Source organism: Atractosteus spatula, chromosome 11, assembly GCF_055471065.1.
Source record: "Atractosteus spatula isolate fAtrSpa1 chromosome 11, fAtrSpa1.hap1, whole genome shotgun sequence".
In the NCBI taxonomy this organism is placed as follows: Eukaryota; Metazoa; Chordata; class Actinopteri; order Semionotiformes; family Lepisosteidae; genus Atractosteus; species Atractosteus spatula.
In genome coordinates this window covers 5,849,027-5,863,413 of record NC_142716.1, presented here as the reverse complement: position 1 = coordinate 5,863,413, position 14,387 = coordinate 5,849,027, and the positions used below count along the sequence as shown (strand labels likewise).

General features: G+C 40.3%; 1 protein-coding gene across 1 annotated transcript in view; it reads left to right on the top strand.

The window, feature by feature from the left end:
* The first annotated feature begins 1,970 nt into the window (after nucleotides 1-1,970).
* Nucleotides 1,971-14,387, top strand: part of ptch2 (patched 2) — a 35,198-nt gene continuing 22,781 nt past the window's right edge. Inside the window, exons 1-2 of the mRNA XM_088928417.1 lie at nucleotides 1,971-2,464; nucleotides 4,089-4,281. Of these exons, the coding sequence (XP_088784543.1) occupies nucleotides 2,318-2,464; nucleotides 4,089-4,281 (340 nt within the window). The 5' untranslated portion in view covers nucleotides 1,971-2,317. The remainder of the gene's footprint in view (nucleotides 2,465-4,088; nucleotides 4,282-14,387) is intronic.

Below are 14,387 nucleotides of genomic sequence, written 5' to 3'. Positions count from 1 at the left end.
CATTGAGGATGAATAATCCTGCCCATCCCATGACATTCACCTATTCCTCTGTTGGGCATAGTTTAATCCCATTTACCACGGGTGAGATTGGAAGGAGTTATTGCTTTATTTGACATGGCACAAACAGTCATGATACATAAATGCTATTGGTATAATTTGTTTGAGCAAACTTTTTTTTATTCTGGTCCCCAAATATCGCATTTCTTTTTCATTAGAGATTGTTCATTACTATTTATATTGTTTATTATTTTATTCGGACGAAGACAATCCCTCTAAAGACACCCCCCCCCCCCCCCCGAACAGTGTCATTCTAAAGCCATAATGCACCATACCTGTAGATAAAATATTAAACTTGAAGATGGACATAAAGAGTAGCAAAAAGGGAATAGAATACATTTTCCTCGCATTTTGTACTGTGAGATATAATCTACGGAATTCACCAAACTAGCTGCTTTTATGTTTGCTGTCGGAGAAAATTAAATGAATTAGACTTCAAGTTTTCCACCGCACCTATTACGTATATATAGGTATGCTGGTTATTTAACGGCTGAGGCATAGCACCAGTAAATGCGATTAATAAGAATCACCTAAGTATCTTCAACACACTATTCACGAGTTAGAAGTCATAGATAAAAGTTACACTTTTACAGGCAACGGTGACAAGTTGTTATATATGCTCTTCGATGTGAGCATGAATATTATTTTTGGTACTGTTTTTCATTATCATATACAGTAGTAATCTATTTTAAACATAATTCGTCCGCACGCTTATCACACGTAGAGAAAAAAAAACCACCTTGTATTTTTATTTTCTAGCAGTTCTGGTTTGGGATCAATAACAATAACTCTATGGACTTCTTAACGAAAACTTTTTCGGCTCATTGATCCGACTGACAACACAAATGCATCCGGACACTCCGCGTAACGTGCAGGTTAGCCAGACCAGATGCATATGAACACTGAAAAGAATATTTAAGGGACAAACGCAGTGCGTTAAAGGCCCCCTTTATGTAAAACAAGGTATAAAATTGATTAATGAGACGGGGGAAATTGAACAACTGCAATGTAAAATTTTTAAAAGTTAATACTGCTAATCAGCATTGGCATAAAATGTGAATTGCTGTCATGCAAAGGGTTAAGTTCAAATGTTGGGATATATTCTCTGTGACAACTAGACCTCAGTAATTGTAAAGTGTAAATAATCCCATCAAAGGCGAACAGTGTGTCAAGGTCTGACTAATCCCTTGTTAATAACGGTAAGCAGAACTCCACCCTCCAATTTCTTACCTTAGGCTAAATTAAGTGGCAACATCGTTTTTTTTGTGGAAATGTTTAATTGCCATAAAAAAATCAAATTAATACTTTAATACGCAGTCACAGAAGTATAACTCTTTACGTTGCTATAAAACAGCCAATAATATACATTCCCTTTTTCTGTGGTCTTCAGTTTCATGCACCGTGACAGTAATCTTATTTGAAAAAATTGATTAAAACCGGATAATCATTAAGATCATTTGGAAGTGTGAGGCATTGCAAATAAACAGGCAACCTTTTGCAAACTTTCACGTAAACAGAGACTCCCAAGAAACATTGAGTTGCGTTAACATAACTGTAAATAAGTCCTAATTTTTTTTCTTTCTCTTTTCTTTTATCTGATTTTGGGGATTAAAAGGAGAGAGCCGTATCTGTTGTGTCACTAGATGGTATGTGCGATTTCTTCTTTAAAAGCGAACTGAACCATTTGGAAATGTGCAGAGCAGGGCAACAAGAGTGCGGGGTTTTATTGAAAGAGTTTTCCTCTCTCTGACGCCCCCTCCCCTCCTCCCCCCTCCCTTCGATGATTTGAAGGACTGTCTGGGTGGTCTCCCTCTCTCTCCACTTTGGTGAGCTGTTGCTTAGCAGCTAATAATAGGAGATGTTTGCAAAGTAATTTGCCTCTTCCTTGGCCAATGAGAACCAGAGCACTTTTCCATCAAACCACCCTTTTCAGGATTTGCAAAGGGGCTCCCTTCTCCAAATGTTACTGCAACGGGATCAGAAGCAGACTTAGAGATCTGCCCGAGATTTTCCTCTGGTTTTTAACTTTGTTTTACAAGATTTCTGGGCGAATGAAGACTGAAGGATCTATAAGGATTTGGGCACATAATGTTGGGATGGAGTTGCAAGACTTTGGCTCAAGGAAAGACTAGAAGATATTCTCCAAACTTTAACCCGGTGGATGCGCTTGTTCTCCTTCTTGGATTATTGTTGCTTTTGCTGAAATCGCAGCGATTGTTCTTCCTCATTTTCTTGTGTGCTTCGTTTTCTTGTTTGGACTATGGCCTCGGATCTCAGAGTCCAAGGGGCCGGTATCTTTGGAGATTTACCCCCAAGTTACACGCGTTCTCCACCGGCTGCGAACTCGGATCTGCTCCGGCGACCCAGTTACTGCCACGCTGCTTTCGCGTTAAAACAGATTTCTAAGGTGACAGAACACTTCTTCTTACAAATTGAGGGCATACCGAATGGTTTATGTCTTTTTATTCGTGTTAAGCTTTTAAGCGTTATACTCTTAACCAACCTTTTTCTTTTAAAAAATCGTAGTATTTCGACTATGGAAACTGAGGGGGGGTGGGGTGGGGGGGTTAAACGAGAAATGTCAAACTAGTTTCCCCCCTTTATAATACTAAGTATGTTTGCTTAAGCATTTCAGCCACAGTGTCACCACTGCCTAAGTTTTAAAATGTTACAGATGTCAAAGTTTCTATTCTCGTAAATGTGCGTTTATACGGATTGGCATATATAATTCTTCAAAGCGTATACGCTTTTAAAGTTTCCGTTCTTAATGATATTTAAGATATAAAAATTGTACATTGAAGCTTTATATCAATCGTTTAGTGTCTATATCAAGTTTCAGTTGCGTGCATTTTATAGTATAAGTGAGATTGTTTTTAAAAATGAAAGGAATCCATAGAACTTTGTTGTGTTTGTTTGAAGATGTGGTGGGTCGCCGAGAGGAATTCACTGATTAAGTTTTATCTGACAGACCCATCACTGAACCGCACGAAGGTTTGGATAGGTGTCAAAACCGGTGTAAAAAAAAAATCTATATCCGCAATTCAGAATAGACAATGAGATTAAAAGATATCCATGAAGGAAAGAAAATGATAGAAACAAACTGGAAAGGTGAATAAGACGTCATGTGTCTTATAACAGAGGGTCCCGTGTTCTGGTTTTCTTGTTCGTGTGCTACTGATTTCTAAAAGAAAATAGCGACAAAATAAAATCGCTTTTATTTTACATTTGTTAATAAGTGACCCTTCTCCGAAAATGCTGATCCGCTCATATTTGAACGCAGATTATGGAGATTCGCAGTTATTTTTTTTTAATAGATGTGCTTTTTAAACAGACACACGAGGCATCACATCCTGCTTCCAGTATCCAGATTAGAGGCGGTGGGTGCGAGTGTAATGACACTGGATTGCTAATAACATGCATTTCTGGTTCTAGATTAGTCATGGATGTGCGCTACCCCCCATGTCTGTCCGTGGCCATGCTGTGGACAGTTCGAAAAAATGGGCCGAAGAGACGGCTAGGGTTTACTTAGGACAAGAACTCCAGGGTCGCAAGCGCCAAAGAGGACTTCTCAATGAATTTAACTTAATAGTGTTATAATACACCTAAAACATTAGCTGTCTTTTTGCTGGGCATATTTCCGAGCTGAACTGACAGAACGTCAGCTGCTCGCAGTGTAAATTCGACAGCTGAAATGATCCATATTTTGCCTCATGAATAAAATACCGAATGTTAACTGAGGATAATATTCCCCTAATTTGATAGTATCATTTCTGATGTTCGCCCATTCACTCTATTCCTTTAGCTTTTATCGGGAACACTTTGCTGGAGACTATTGATAGTTATATGAAGTAGTCTTAACAGTGTAACCCGCGTGTTTTAGCTGTCTGAGAAAATACATTACTGTACGTCGATGGAAAAAACGATTGGTTATGATACTTTGTTCGTTATGAACTATGTTGAAAGTGACAAATAAGAGTGTGCATCTCGTATGTAACACGAAAGTGTGTTTGTTTTCTCTCCCCTCCTTCCAGGGTAAAGCTGTGGGACAGAAAGCCCCGTTGTGGGTTCGGGCGCGGTTCCAGGCTCTTCTTTTTTCTCTGGGTTGTCAAATCCAGCGGCACTGTGGAAAGGTCCTTTTCATTGGACTGCTTGTATTCGGGGCCTTGGCTGTTGGATTGCGGGTCGCTGCCATTGAGACGGACATAGAGCAACTCTGGGTGGAAGGTCAGTAAAAATTTCGGATTCGACTCTCAAAAGGCACGTTTTTAGAAGGGGGCGCAGCTGGTAGCCACACTTCGCACACATTTTTGTGCCGTCAAGGTGGGAGGTAGATAAGAAGCGTGGTACCATCTCAGCTGTCATTTCAGTTGATCTGTTTGCTGTCTATTTCTGGAGAAGGTCAACCATTTATCACTGGTGTGTGTAATGAATATGGTGGCAGGTTTCAAGATTGTATTTTGAAAACAGTTCTTGCAATACTAAACAAACTCAGACATACTGCAGTTTATTGTTTCATATCTTTGTTTTTCGTCGTATATAAAAATTACAGTGCAGTAGCTTGCATTGTCTTTGATTGTACAAATAAAGTTTTGGCTGTTAAAGTGAAATCCGGGGTTTTACATTGTACAACACGTGAGCCACGATTGATCCTGACACAACACGCCGTTTTCGGTTACAAAGTAATTTTGGAGCGCTTGTCTGTTGGGGCGCGTTTCCTCTGTTTCGTTTGACGAAGTTACCTTCCCGTCATCCTGCACGACTGTTGTGGGATTCTCTTATCTTGCACATTTGGACAGCTTGAAGCTGGTGGGGTTTTATTTGGTGTTCACACCCCCAAATTCTTTCTAAGCCCTCTAGGCTTTAGCACGCCGCTGATCCCAAGAGCAGATGTGCTGTGTGAAACGTTAGCCATCTTTCGGGCTCCGACCCTCCCCCATTGCTCCCTGTGTGGTCTGAAACTATTCTTGGATTCCATTCAACAATAAAGGAACCCCCTTTCTTAAAAATAGTGAATACTACTGAAGTTTACCCACCTGTTTCGCGCACGGTAAAGAAATGTTCTCGTTTTAACTCAGCCCTTCCTTTTCTTGTCTTATTGATAAAAACGCAAAATTGTACATGACAGCTTCAATCTGGCCAATAGTTAAATAGCTTACTTACACAGATTCCCGTTGCTTTAAACTCATTGCGGTTTCCCGGAGCACTGCTGTCGCTTACATTGCCAAACATACTCGATTTATTTGCTGTTGATGCGCTTTAATGTTTTTCTGGACGGACGTTTTCAGTATATTTGCCATCTTAGTTGTAATGGCTCTTTAAAACATGATATTTCAAAACCCACTACCAGTAAAGTTTTTACTGTTCTGTTGAAGAATACTGAATCTAGCAGTTTCAGTTGCGTGATGTTTTAAAGCAAACTGATGTTTTCTATTGCTGTGAATGAAAGGCCAATAGCGTATAAAAGTGCTGCTCCTTTAAGAGGCTGTGTCCCTGTTTCTAAAGTTTCTGCCTGCGTTGTTTCCCCCAATAGCCCATTGACAAAGCTGCTCTGAGTTGAATGGAGAGTAAGTGGTTTGGTAACAAGGAGAGTTTAGTTCTCACACACACACACATGAATAGAGAGGGATTCTATGGGGGGAGTTAAATTAGTACACAGAATTCTATATTGCAAACAGGAGGCTGTTTATATGTTATCTTTTACAATTGCTAACACATTGCTGCTGCAGTATAACTGGAGTTAAGTTTGACATGCAAAGGATACCTACACTGTAGCTATTTACGAGGCTTATTGCCATTTTGTGCTTGTCTGAGGATGTCAAAATATTTTAGAAAAGACTGAAACATAATGTTACAAGACAGCTTTCTTTTTCTGCTTTGATTTTCCATGAAAACACATTTTATGTTTTGGAAGCACTTCAATAGGCCTGTAAGGGTTAGACTGGATCTGAAATAAAGAGTATTTGGAAATCAAAATCTGTTGTGCTGCAAATACAAGATAAAGGTATATAGGCTATAGATCCTATTATCTATGTATTTTGTCAGATGTATATATTGTATATATTTGCGCCCTCAAGCATGTACAAAGCTTTGTTCGCAGCATCTAGAATACCCCTTAAATATGTTCCGTGTCTTTGTAAAAGCTTTGCCAGTGTAGCGGCATTCCAGTTTTGTAGGGCATGTGAATATTCAAATCTCCAAAGCCTAACCAGGCACAAATGTCTTGGTTTAGCTTAGGATGTATCTCAGATCTGACCCAGTTTTACTGACTGTTACATCCTGAGGTTCTTTGTTTTCCTCGCACCAAGTTTGAGATGTTGGGCTCTGCATTTGTGTGCTACACACAAGCAGCTCAGCTGGAGCTGAAAGTGTTAAGGTGATGCTCCCTCCTCTGACATAGACCAGCTGTGACATTTGCAGCTTGTGCCTCCATCAGATCTCCAAAGGAGTCTTTGGCCTACACCTCTTGTGCTTGCAACTGCTAAGTGTGTTTACCCTGCATGTGAAATGGGACCACCAGGCAATATTTTAATTGCTTCCTCCTACTTGTCAAAAATGAAGTGTGAATATCTTTACTGTTGAGTAAAGAGCACAAGAAGGTGCTTCCCACATTAATATTGCCTGTTTGCAAGTTCTAGAACAAATATTGCCTTGAAAAATGGTTCCTTGGCAGGCAATTACTGTTTACGTTTTGTTTTTATTTGTTGCTGTGTTTCACATTGAACAGAAGCAGCTGAGAAGACACTACTTAAAAGAGAAGCTTTTGCTCAGACGTAAATTCACTGCAGAATGAAACATGGTGATTGATGAGGTTCTCTAGCCAGTGTCTGGTTTAATTTTTAACTTGAGTAATGCTCATCTGTGCCAGTACACATCAATGGAATGCACACAGTTTACATTTTGTTTTATTGTTTTTTTCTGGGGATTCATTTTTGTTCCTTTGCACTAAATGGCACTGGGGACATCCATGGACATGCTGTTAGGGTTTAATGATAGAAATAAGAACATTAAAGACAGGAAGGAAAACCAAGCACAGAAAGTAAAGCTCAGTTAAGGGGCAGACCCTATAGATAATGGGACTCTCGGTGTATTGTCTAGACTAGGAAGAATGGGATAAAGAAGAGAAATGTTGAGAAGGAACAATGCAGGGAAGCATTTGAAAACTATGTGTTTTTAAATTTTGTTCCTTAGATGTGTATGGTCCGCTACGTCCTACATGTCAAGCTTATAAAAACTAATATAATAGAACTTCCATAAAAAACAGTCATCTCTAGAACAGTGACATACTGATTAGTGCAGCAGGGAATATTTTAGTTTGCATCTAGGGACACGGACATTGAATGCATTGTTAGGATGTTTGAAATGCTCTTTAGGCATGAAGAATTATATTGTGGGTTGATGCATTTAAAACAGAAAAGAAGTGAAATTTAACAGAAAATGTTTAATCCATACTGGAAAACCAGTCTTCCCTGCTTCCAAGCCAGGCATACCCCAGCCGACATCTTGCTTCAATATCACAGAACAGATCCATGTGGGAATTTTCACATCCCACCCTTTCTTGGAAAAAGCGGCTTTCTCATGTTGACAAAATGTCAATCAAAAGAGCATAATACGGCTCAGCTTTCTGGTAAATCCATGCTCCAGACCGTTGAATGGACGAAAAATGGAAGGACAGCTAAATCCATCACATTGAGCAAACATAAGGACATGAACTGTACATGTTTTAACTACGAAAGAGCATCAGTTTGAACTGGCTATTTAGAAAAACAAATACTGCTATGGTTTCTGTTTTTTCAGGTTGTGAAAAAGGGTTATTTTCCTGGCCAAACTTTTAACATAATTGTGTCAGACACATCTCAAATTCTTTACTGCTGTAGATTAGGGTGAAAGGAGGAAACAAAATTCAGACTCTTGTCTTTTTAATCTGTTTCAAAGACCATAGTTTCTGGCTCCCACACCTTGAAGAAAAAGATCAAATGCTGCTTTCTTCACCAAGAGGTGACTTTTTTCGATATATGTTGTCAGGTTTGTGGTGTAACTTACACTTCTTTTAAGATGATTTTCAAACAAATGCATTCAAAGACTAGAGGGATTTAATGTTTTGTGACTTTGATTGTACGACTTGAGTTGTGGCTCTCTATAACGCATCTTGAAATGTTTTATAATGAGACTCTGTGTAGTAAAAAATGGCACGCACACATGTACGCACAGCATGAATAGAAAGGTCCAGATGGAGCACTGCTGACACCTTTTAGGACTCAAACAAACAAGGCTTTCGAAGGAAATCAGTAGATATGTTTGCATTCAGGTTGGTTATCTAAATATAAATGTAAGGTAAATGCAATAATTCATCAAAAAAATACACAGTTCCCCTGTCCCCAGCCTGGTACAAGAGAAAGAAAGCTCTATCAAGTATTATCAGAGGTGAATGGCAAGCCACAGGGCTCCAGCTACATAAATAAACTGTAACTGCTGAGCTGCAGACCTCACGAGTAGAAAGAATAACAAGGCCAGACTCAGCCTGGGTCAGCAGAAAGTGTTTATTCCACACATCCCCTACCTGAAGCCCCCCATCTCTCCAACTACATGTGTAAATATCTATGTATATGGCCATTTTTTGTAAATGGTAAACTATACGTAGTTAAAATGTATCTAGTTCTTTACGGAGAATGGACTAAGGTCCTTTTGCTTATCGTTTGATCGCTTCTGTAGAGTCTAACATACAAATCACTAAACAGCAAATGGGCTGTCCAGCAGTGGGCACAGTATTCATTTATGGACCAAGTCTAAACTCTTTCTGCATTTGTGCAAAGCAAGTATTGGATGGTGTTAAGCGTTATGTCATCACGTTGATATTAGTATTGGTTTCCTTTTTGCTTATGGTGTAGGTTTGTTACACGAACCTGCAGCACGATCTCGCAAATGTTCATTTGATTATCCCTGAATTATGGAGTTTCCTATTGGCACTTGTGGACTTTGTCATTGCTTGTGATACACGTCTCACTTCAAAAAGGTTGACAAGCAAGGTCAAAGTTATTTATTTTTAAATTCAATGCTGTAAAAATGTAATCCTGCATACGTAAACTTGTTGACTGTGTCCAAGGATCTGTGCATTATGCTGACCCATCAGGATAGGTAACTGAAACTTCTGTAAAGCTCTCAATTTCAGTCATTTTTGATCCGTTTTTTTTTTCTGTGAAGAAAGTTAGTTTTCTTTGCTTTGGATCACATAAAGCGACACCAGTCACCTCTTTTTTTGAATATTTTTCCTGTTACCATCTCTCTGCACCATTTCTCCCCTCAAAAAGAAGAAGAAGAAGAAGGAAAAACATCTTCTTGGTGCTTGGAAAAAAAAAACGGTCCCTGGGCTCAATAAATTCATTTCTGGTCTGAATGAAGCCAGCAATGTGGAAAAATTTTGCCTTTCACAACGGGATGAATGTATGTTTCAACCACACATTAAGCCGCATTAGCAGGCAGTGGAGTGCTTAATGCGACCATTTTTCACAGCAGCCAACAGTGGGGATGATTAGCATAATTAGTACAGGCAAGCCTATACATATGGAAATGGCTAGTGCCTAAATGCCAACACCAGTGGAAATTTATGTCAACCCTGACAGGAGTATCAGGTCTGAATAGATCCTAAATGAATCTTTTTTTATGGTGCTTTCCTTAACCTTAACACGTTTTCGAATTCTTGATTTTTAAGTTAATCTTAATTTCAGTTTCATGTTGTGGTAATTTTCTTTCGTCCCTGAATGGTGGGCCTTTCCTATATACCAGAGGCCTGTTTAGGCCCCAAGCATGAAGCAGGCCTCAACAGCATCCCCCTCAGTAATTGAGTCTTTTTCTTCCCCTCTCTCTATCTCTCTCTTTCTCCGTCCCTCAGACTCACACACACGCTGTATTTCTATAGCTAAGGTATGAAGCCACCCCCCCCCCCCCCTTTGCATAGTTTTATTTGGTAGAGAAGCCTTGGTTCTTTGCTTTTGTTGTGAAAGTTTGCTTTATTTTTTCCTGTTTGTTGGGAAACATCTGAAAGACATTCAGAAGGAATGACAAAGGCCTGCATTCATTCTTTGGAGCCTGAGTTCTTTCTTTTAGGAGCTGAGGTGCAGCACCCATCTGCTACTGGATTCTAGCAAAACAGGGAGGTGGGGTGGGGGGTATTAAGAATGAGAAGGGAGCAAAAAGATTTATTTTTAAAAGACTTGTTTTCCTGTAAAAGGGCCAGATTCTAGACAGTCTTAAGAGTACGGTCACAGCTCTGTAAGGAGTAACAAAGGGGAAAAAAAGGACAAGATGTGTTTTGACAAGGGCCAAGCTGAAAAGCAATATGGAAATATTTGCTCTGTAACCCTCCCTGTGTTTTACTGGGGTGGCTGGAACAGGTAAAAATGGCTCTTTCAACACTCTCCCCAGTGAGACTTCCTCCAAAGCAGCATGGGTCCTTTGAGTGGTTTCCTAATCCAGCTAATCTGGTCCACGGTACTTTGAAGGTGGCCCATGCCATGTCAATTGCACCACAGAGCCTAGAGATGTAGAACATTGGAAGAGATATTGTGTGTAGCTTATTAACTAAACCTATATATAACTTAACATTCGTGTCTCTAAACATTAACAGGGATTGGCTAATTTAATATGGGGGTGCCCTTAGCAAATACTTAGATGTCAGTCATTACAGTTTTTGTGGATTTATCCATACTAGACTGGGAGGGGGATCTGATGGTTTCCATTGTGCTTTAAACCAGAATGCAAGGGAAGGAATGCAGCAAATATTAAGATGGGCCACTTTGATACTTAGAATACCATGTTCCATTTCTGGGACTGATTAGCCTGCTTTTCAGAAGTACTAAGTAAAGTGAAATGGACCATTGGATCAAATTGATTAGCAACGGCAGGGAGGAAAAGGACCTGAAAAAAAAACGATTGTCACTAATAACAAATGTTCTTACATTGCCTTGAAATGTGGTATTTCAATTAATTAAAGGCCTTGCATACCTTCAGGAAAACAAAATATTTTAACGGAGGCTATTTGTGGATTTGTGATGATAAAGTCTGTGCTTTTTGATACCACTTGAAAACAAAACTCAGTCATTCAGTAATACAACTGTGGCATATTTTCAGCAGGAAGTCAGTGTAATTTAGGAGCATGTTCTATAACGGACTGGCGTCCCGGTCAGGGTGTAGTCCCACCGTGTTTCCAGTTAGACTCTAGCTCACCGTGACCTTCAAAAGATGAAGCGGTTGCTATAAAACGCCAGGTTTTACCAAAAAAAAACAACTTTCTTTCAGTCTGAGAAGGTTGAAGTCTTCTAAACAAAAGCTAAGCACGTGTGCTGTGTATAAGAAATCCATGGCAAAATAGCAGAAAATGGAAAGAGCAAGTTCTTGGTCATGTATGGCATGGCTGGGTAGTGTTCGTGGTGTTGTTGCCATCCTGAGAAGATAAATGACCTCCCAACAGAAACAAATAAATACCATTTCCGATCCGGTGATAAATGAAACCTGACACATGTGGAAACCAGCATAATCACCTTCGCTCCACATTCTGTCCATAAAAGAGAAAAGACACTGGTGTGTGCCATACTGATACCCCAAATCCAACAAGATAATGTTCTGCATCTTCCCGCAAGGGGCGAGCGTTTCTGATCCCGCGTGCAGGGTGAAGGCACGGTTAGGATGGAGTTGAGTGAGATTGGGCCTGACAGGGCCCAGCCGTGGGGCTGACACCAAGGCACAGGGGGCTGCACCTCAGCAGTTAATTACATGTCACAATTCATACAGCTTGTGGGCCCTCTGCGTTGGCCTGATCCGTGTGCTTTACCCCGGGTGGGATTCCCCCCCACCTCCTAAATCCTGTTGCCATTGTATCTGAAACCATTGTGTTGTTTCTACTGTCCATAGTGTGCACATATGTGTATGTATAAAATTGTCTGACAAGATCCTGGATTTTGTTTCCTTTTTTTCTGGCACGGACAATAACTAGAATTAAAAATATTGGAATATATGTACAGTAAATGCCTATTCCCTCACAGTTACAGTATATAAATATGAGTACTGTGGCATCCATAAACTACAAGGCAGCTAACCAGACTGTAGGGTGTTGTTAAAAGAGACATCTCACAGAAATTCAACAGGAAAGCAACAAGGTCTCAATTTTTTCAATTTAAGGTGTTGCTTAGGACTTCACTTATCGTTGCTCAGCTTTTTTTTGTGTATTAAGAACAAGTTAATACAATGTAATCCCTGAAGAGGGAACACAGAGCGTCTTTTACCCCCCAACATTTCAAATATTTTGGTGTCTGTTTCTTTAAATGCGAGGGCCTGCAGCCACAGAGAGAGCAGGCACCAGAGTTCCCATCTGGTGAGTAGCTGAGCAGTCACTGAGTGGCGGGGCCTAGTCCCTGTCTGGGTGGTCCAGATGGGCGGAACGAGACACAAATAGCTATAATTTACTTCAGGAGCCCTGTAATTACAGAGAGAGAGATTGAAGCTCAGTTCCTGCAGATGCCCCAATGCATTAAAAATGAACACAAAATTCAAAATGAAAGAAATGTGTTTCTTTATAGATAGTATACGTTCTCCATACGGTATATGAATGTCGAGATCGATACACACACACTTGAGAAAGATTCGGAAATGTTATTAAATTGCTGAGAAGCTCCCTATTCAGTAGTGTACTAAATACACAAATAACCTTTAAAATGCAACCAATGAGCATTGAGATGAATAGCATTTGTTGGATTTTTAATGCCTCTTTGTACTAAACCATCACTAGACCTTATATGATAAAAGGTAAAGCAGAGTTCTAATATCCTGCTTAAGATCCATAAGCTATACTTTGAGTCTGCCCTAACTTTGAGAAAGTGTCTAAAACGGCATTGTCTTCTTGCATATGTCTTTTTTTATCTGATTCTGGATTTCAGTCACAACATGCTTGAATGTTGAATAGATACTAATTATTGCGAAGCACGGCTGTGGATGTGACATGTTTAAACTGGAGAAAAGGCGAAATTAAACGAGACAGGGGGAGCTCATTTCGAGACGTCTAGCAGCTACAGCAATCAAAACGCTCCTTCCTCTCGGCGTTGTAAGAAAGTCAAGTTCAATAAAAACAATCGTGACAAGAGGAGTAGGGTAGTGTAAAACACAGCTCGGAACGATTTGTTTGGGTCTAGTCTGGTGCGCTTTGACTTAAGAACAAGCGCAGCCATTTCTCTTAGGCAGCAGTGTAAATTCCAGCTCTGAAGGAATAAATTGCGTTATCAATTAAAACGAAAGGGGGAAGGAGGGGACGAAAGGGGGAGGAGAGACAGCGAAGCTGGCCTCTCCTGGTTGCTGTTCTAACGTAGGATGGTGTGTTAGCAGATCCAAGGGCAGAGCGGCTTTCTGTAGTGCGGTGCGGTGTGTTTCATGTGCCCTTGGCGGAACAGCAGATACCCTGCCTTGTCTTTTCATGCTGGTCCCTCTTAATTAGGGGGTTGGCCTATGAAGTTTCCTCTCAGTGCTTTGATGCTTTTATATAAAATTCTAAATGCCACATGAACGACGTTTATTCTGGTTGTTTTATGAAAAGTTCTCATTAAATGCCTTACTTCCCCAGGGGTTTTTGATGTTGTCATTTATGACAGGGGCTGACCTTTTGAGATACAAAAAGCTGTCATCCTCATGGAGAGACTGGAATTTTACTCTTATGGCATCTTTGTGCGAGAGCGCGAGAGAGTTCCTACAGGCTAGTGTCTTTACTGTATTCACCTCAAACATTCACTTCTAATTGCTACCTGAAAGAAAAGAGAAAACAAGGCAGGTGAAAATGCAGTTTTCTAGCCTTGACCACTCCTGGCAGGATCTTTCAGTTACTACTGCTAGACTTTTGTGATGGGATTTAGACAAGATTCATTTGGCTTGGTTTGTTTCGCAGAAGTAACCCAATGAGTAGCTTTGACTCATTGCCTTGGCCAGATTTTTGTGTCTGACGTTCCTTCAGCTCAAGTTGGCAAAGAGGCATAAATGAGTGTGCGTGCTCAAATGACTGCCCTATTTTTTCTGCATCTGTCTTCAAATGTATTTGACAGAGCTTTAACAGGCATGTATGTGGTCGGCATTGTTTCAGAGATGCGGCAGAATGCACTCCTCAGAGCTCTTCCCAAGGCACGACAACCCAAACAGTGGAGGAATATATATCTTGTAATAATACGGCAGTGAGATTGCCTGCTTGCAGCGTGTCTCTCTCTCTCTGGCGCTGCTGTGGGTCTGCTGCTCCCTGGAGCTCAGCCAGACACTGTGGTTAGAGCTGCAGAGCTATGTAGGAAGTAGAAAATCAATGAGAA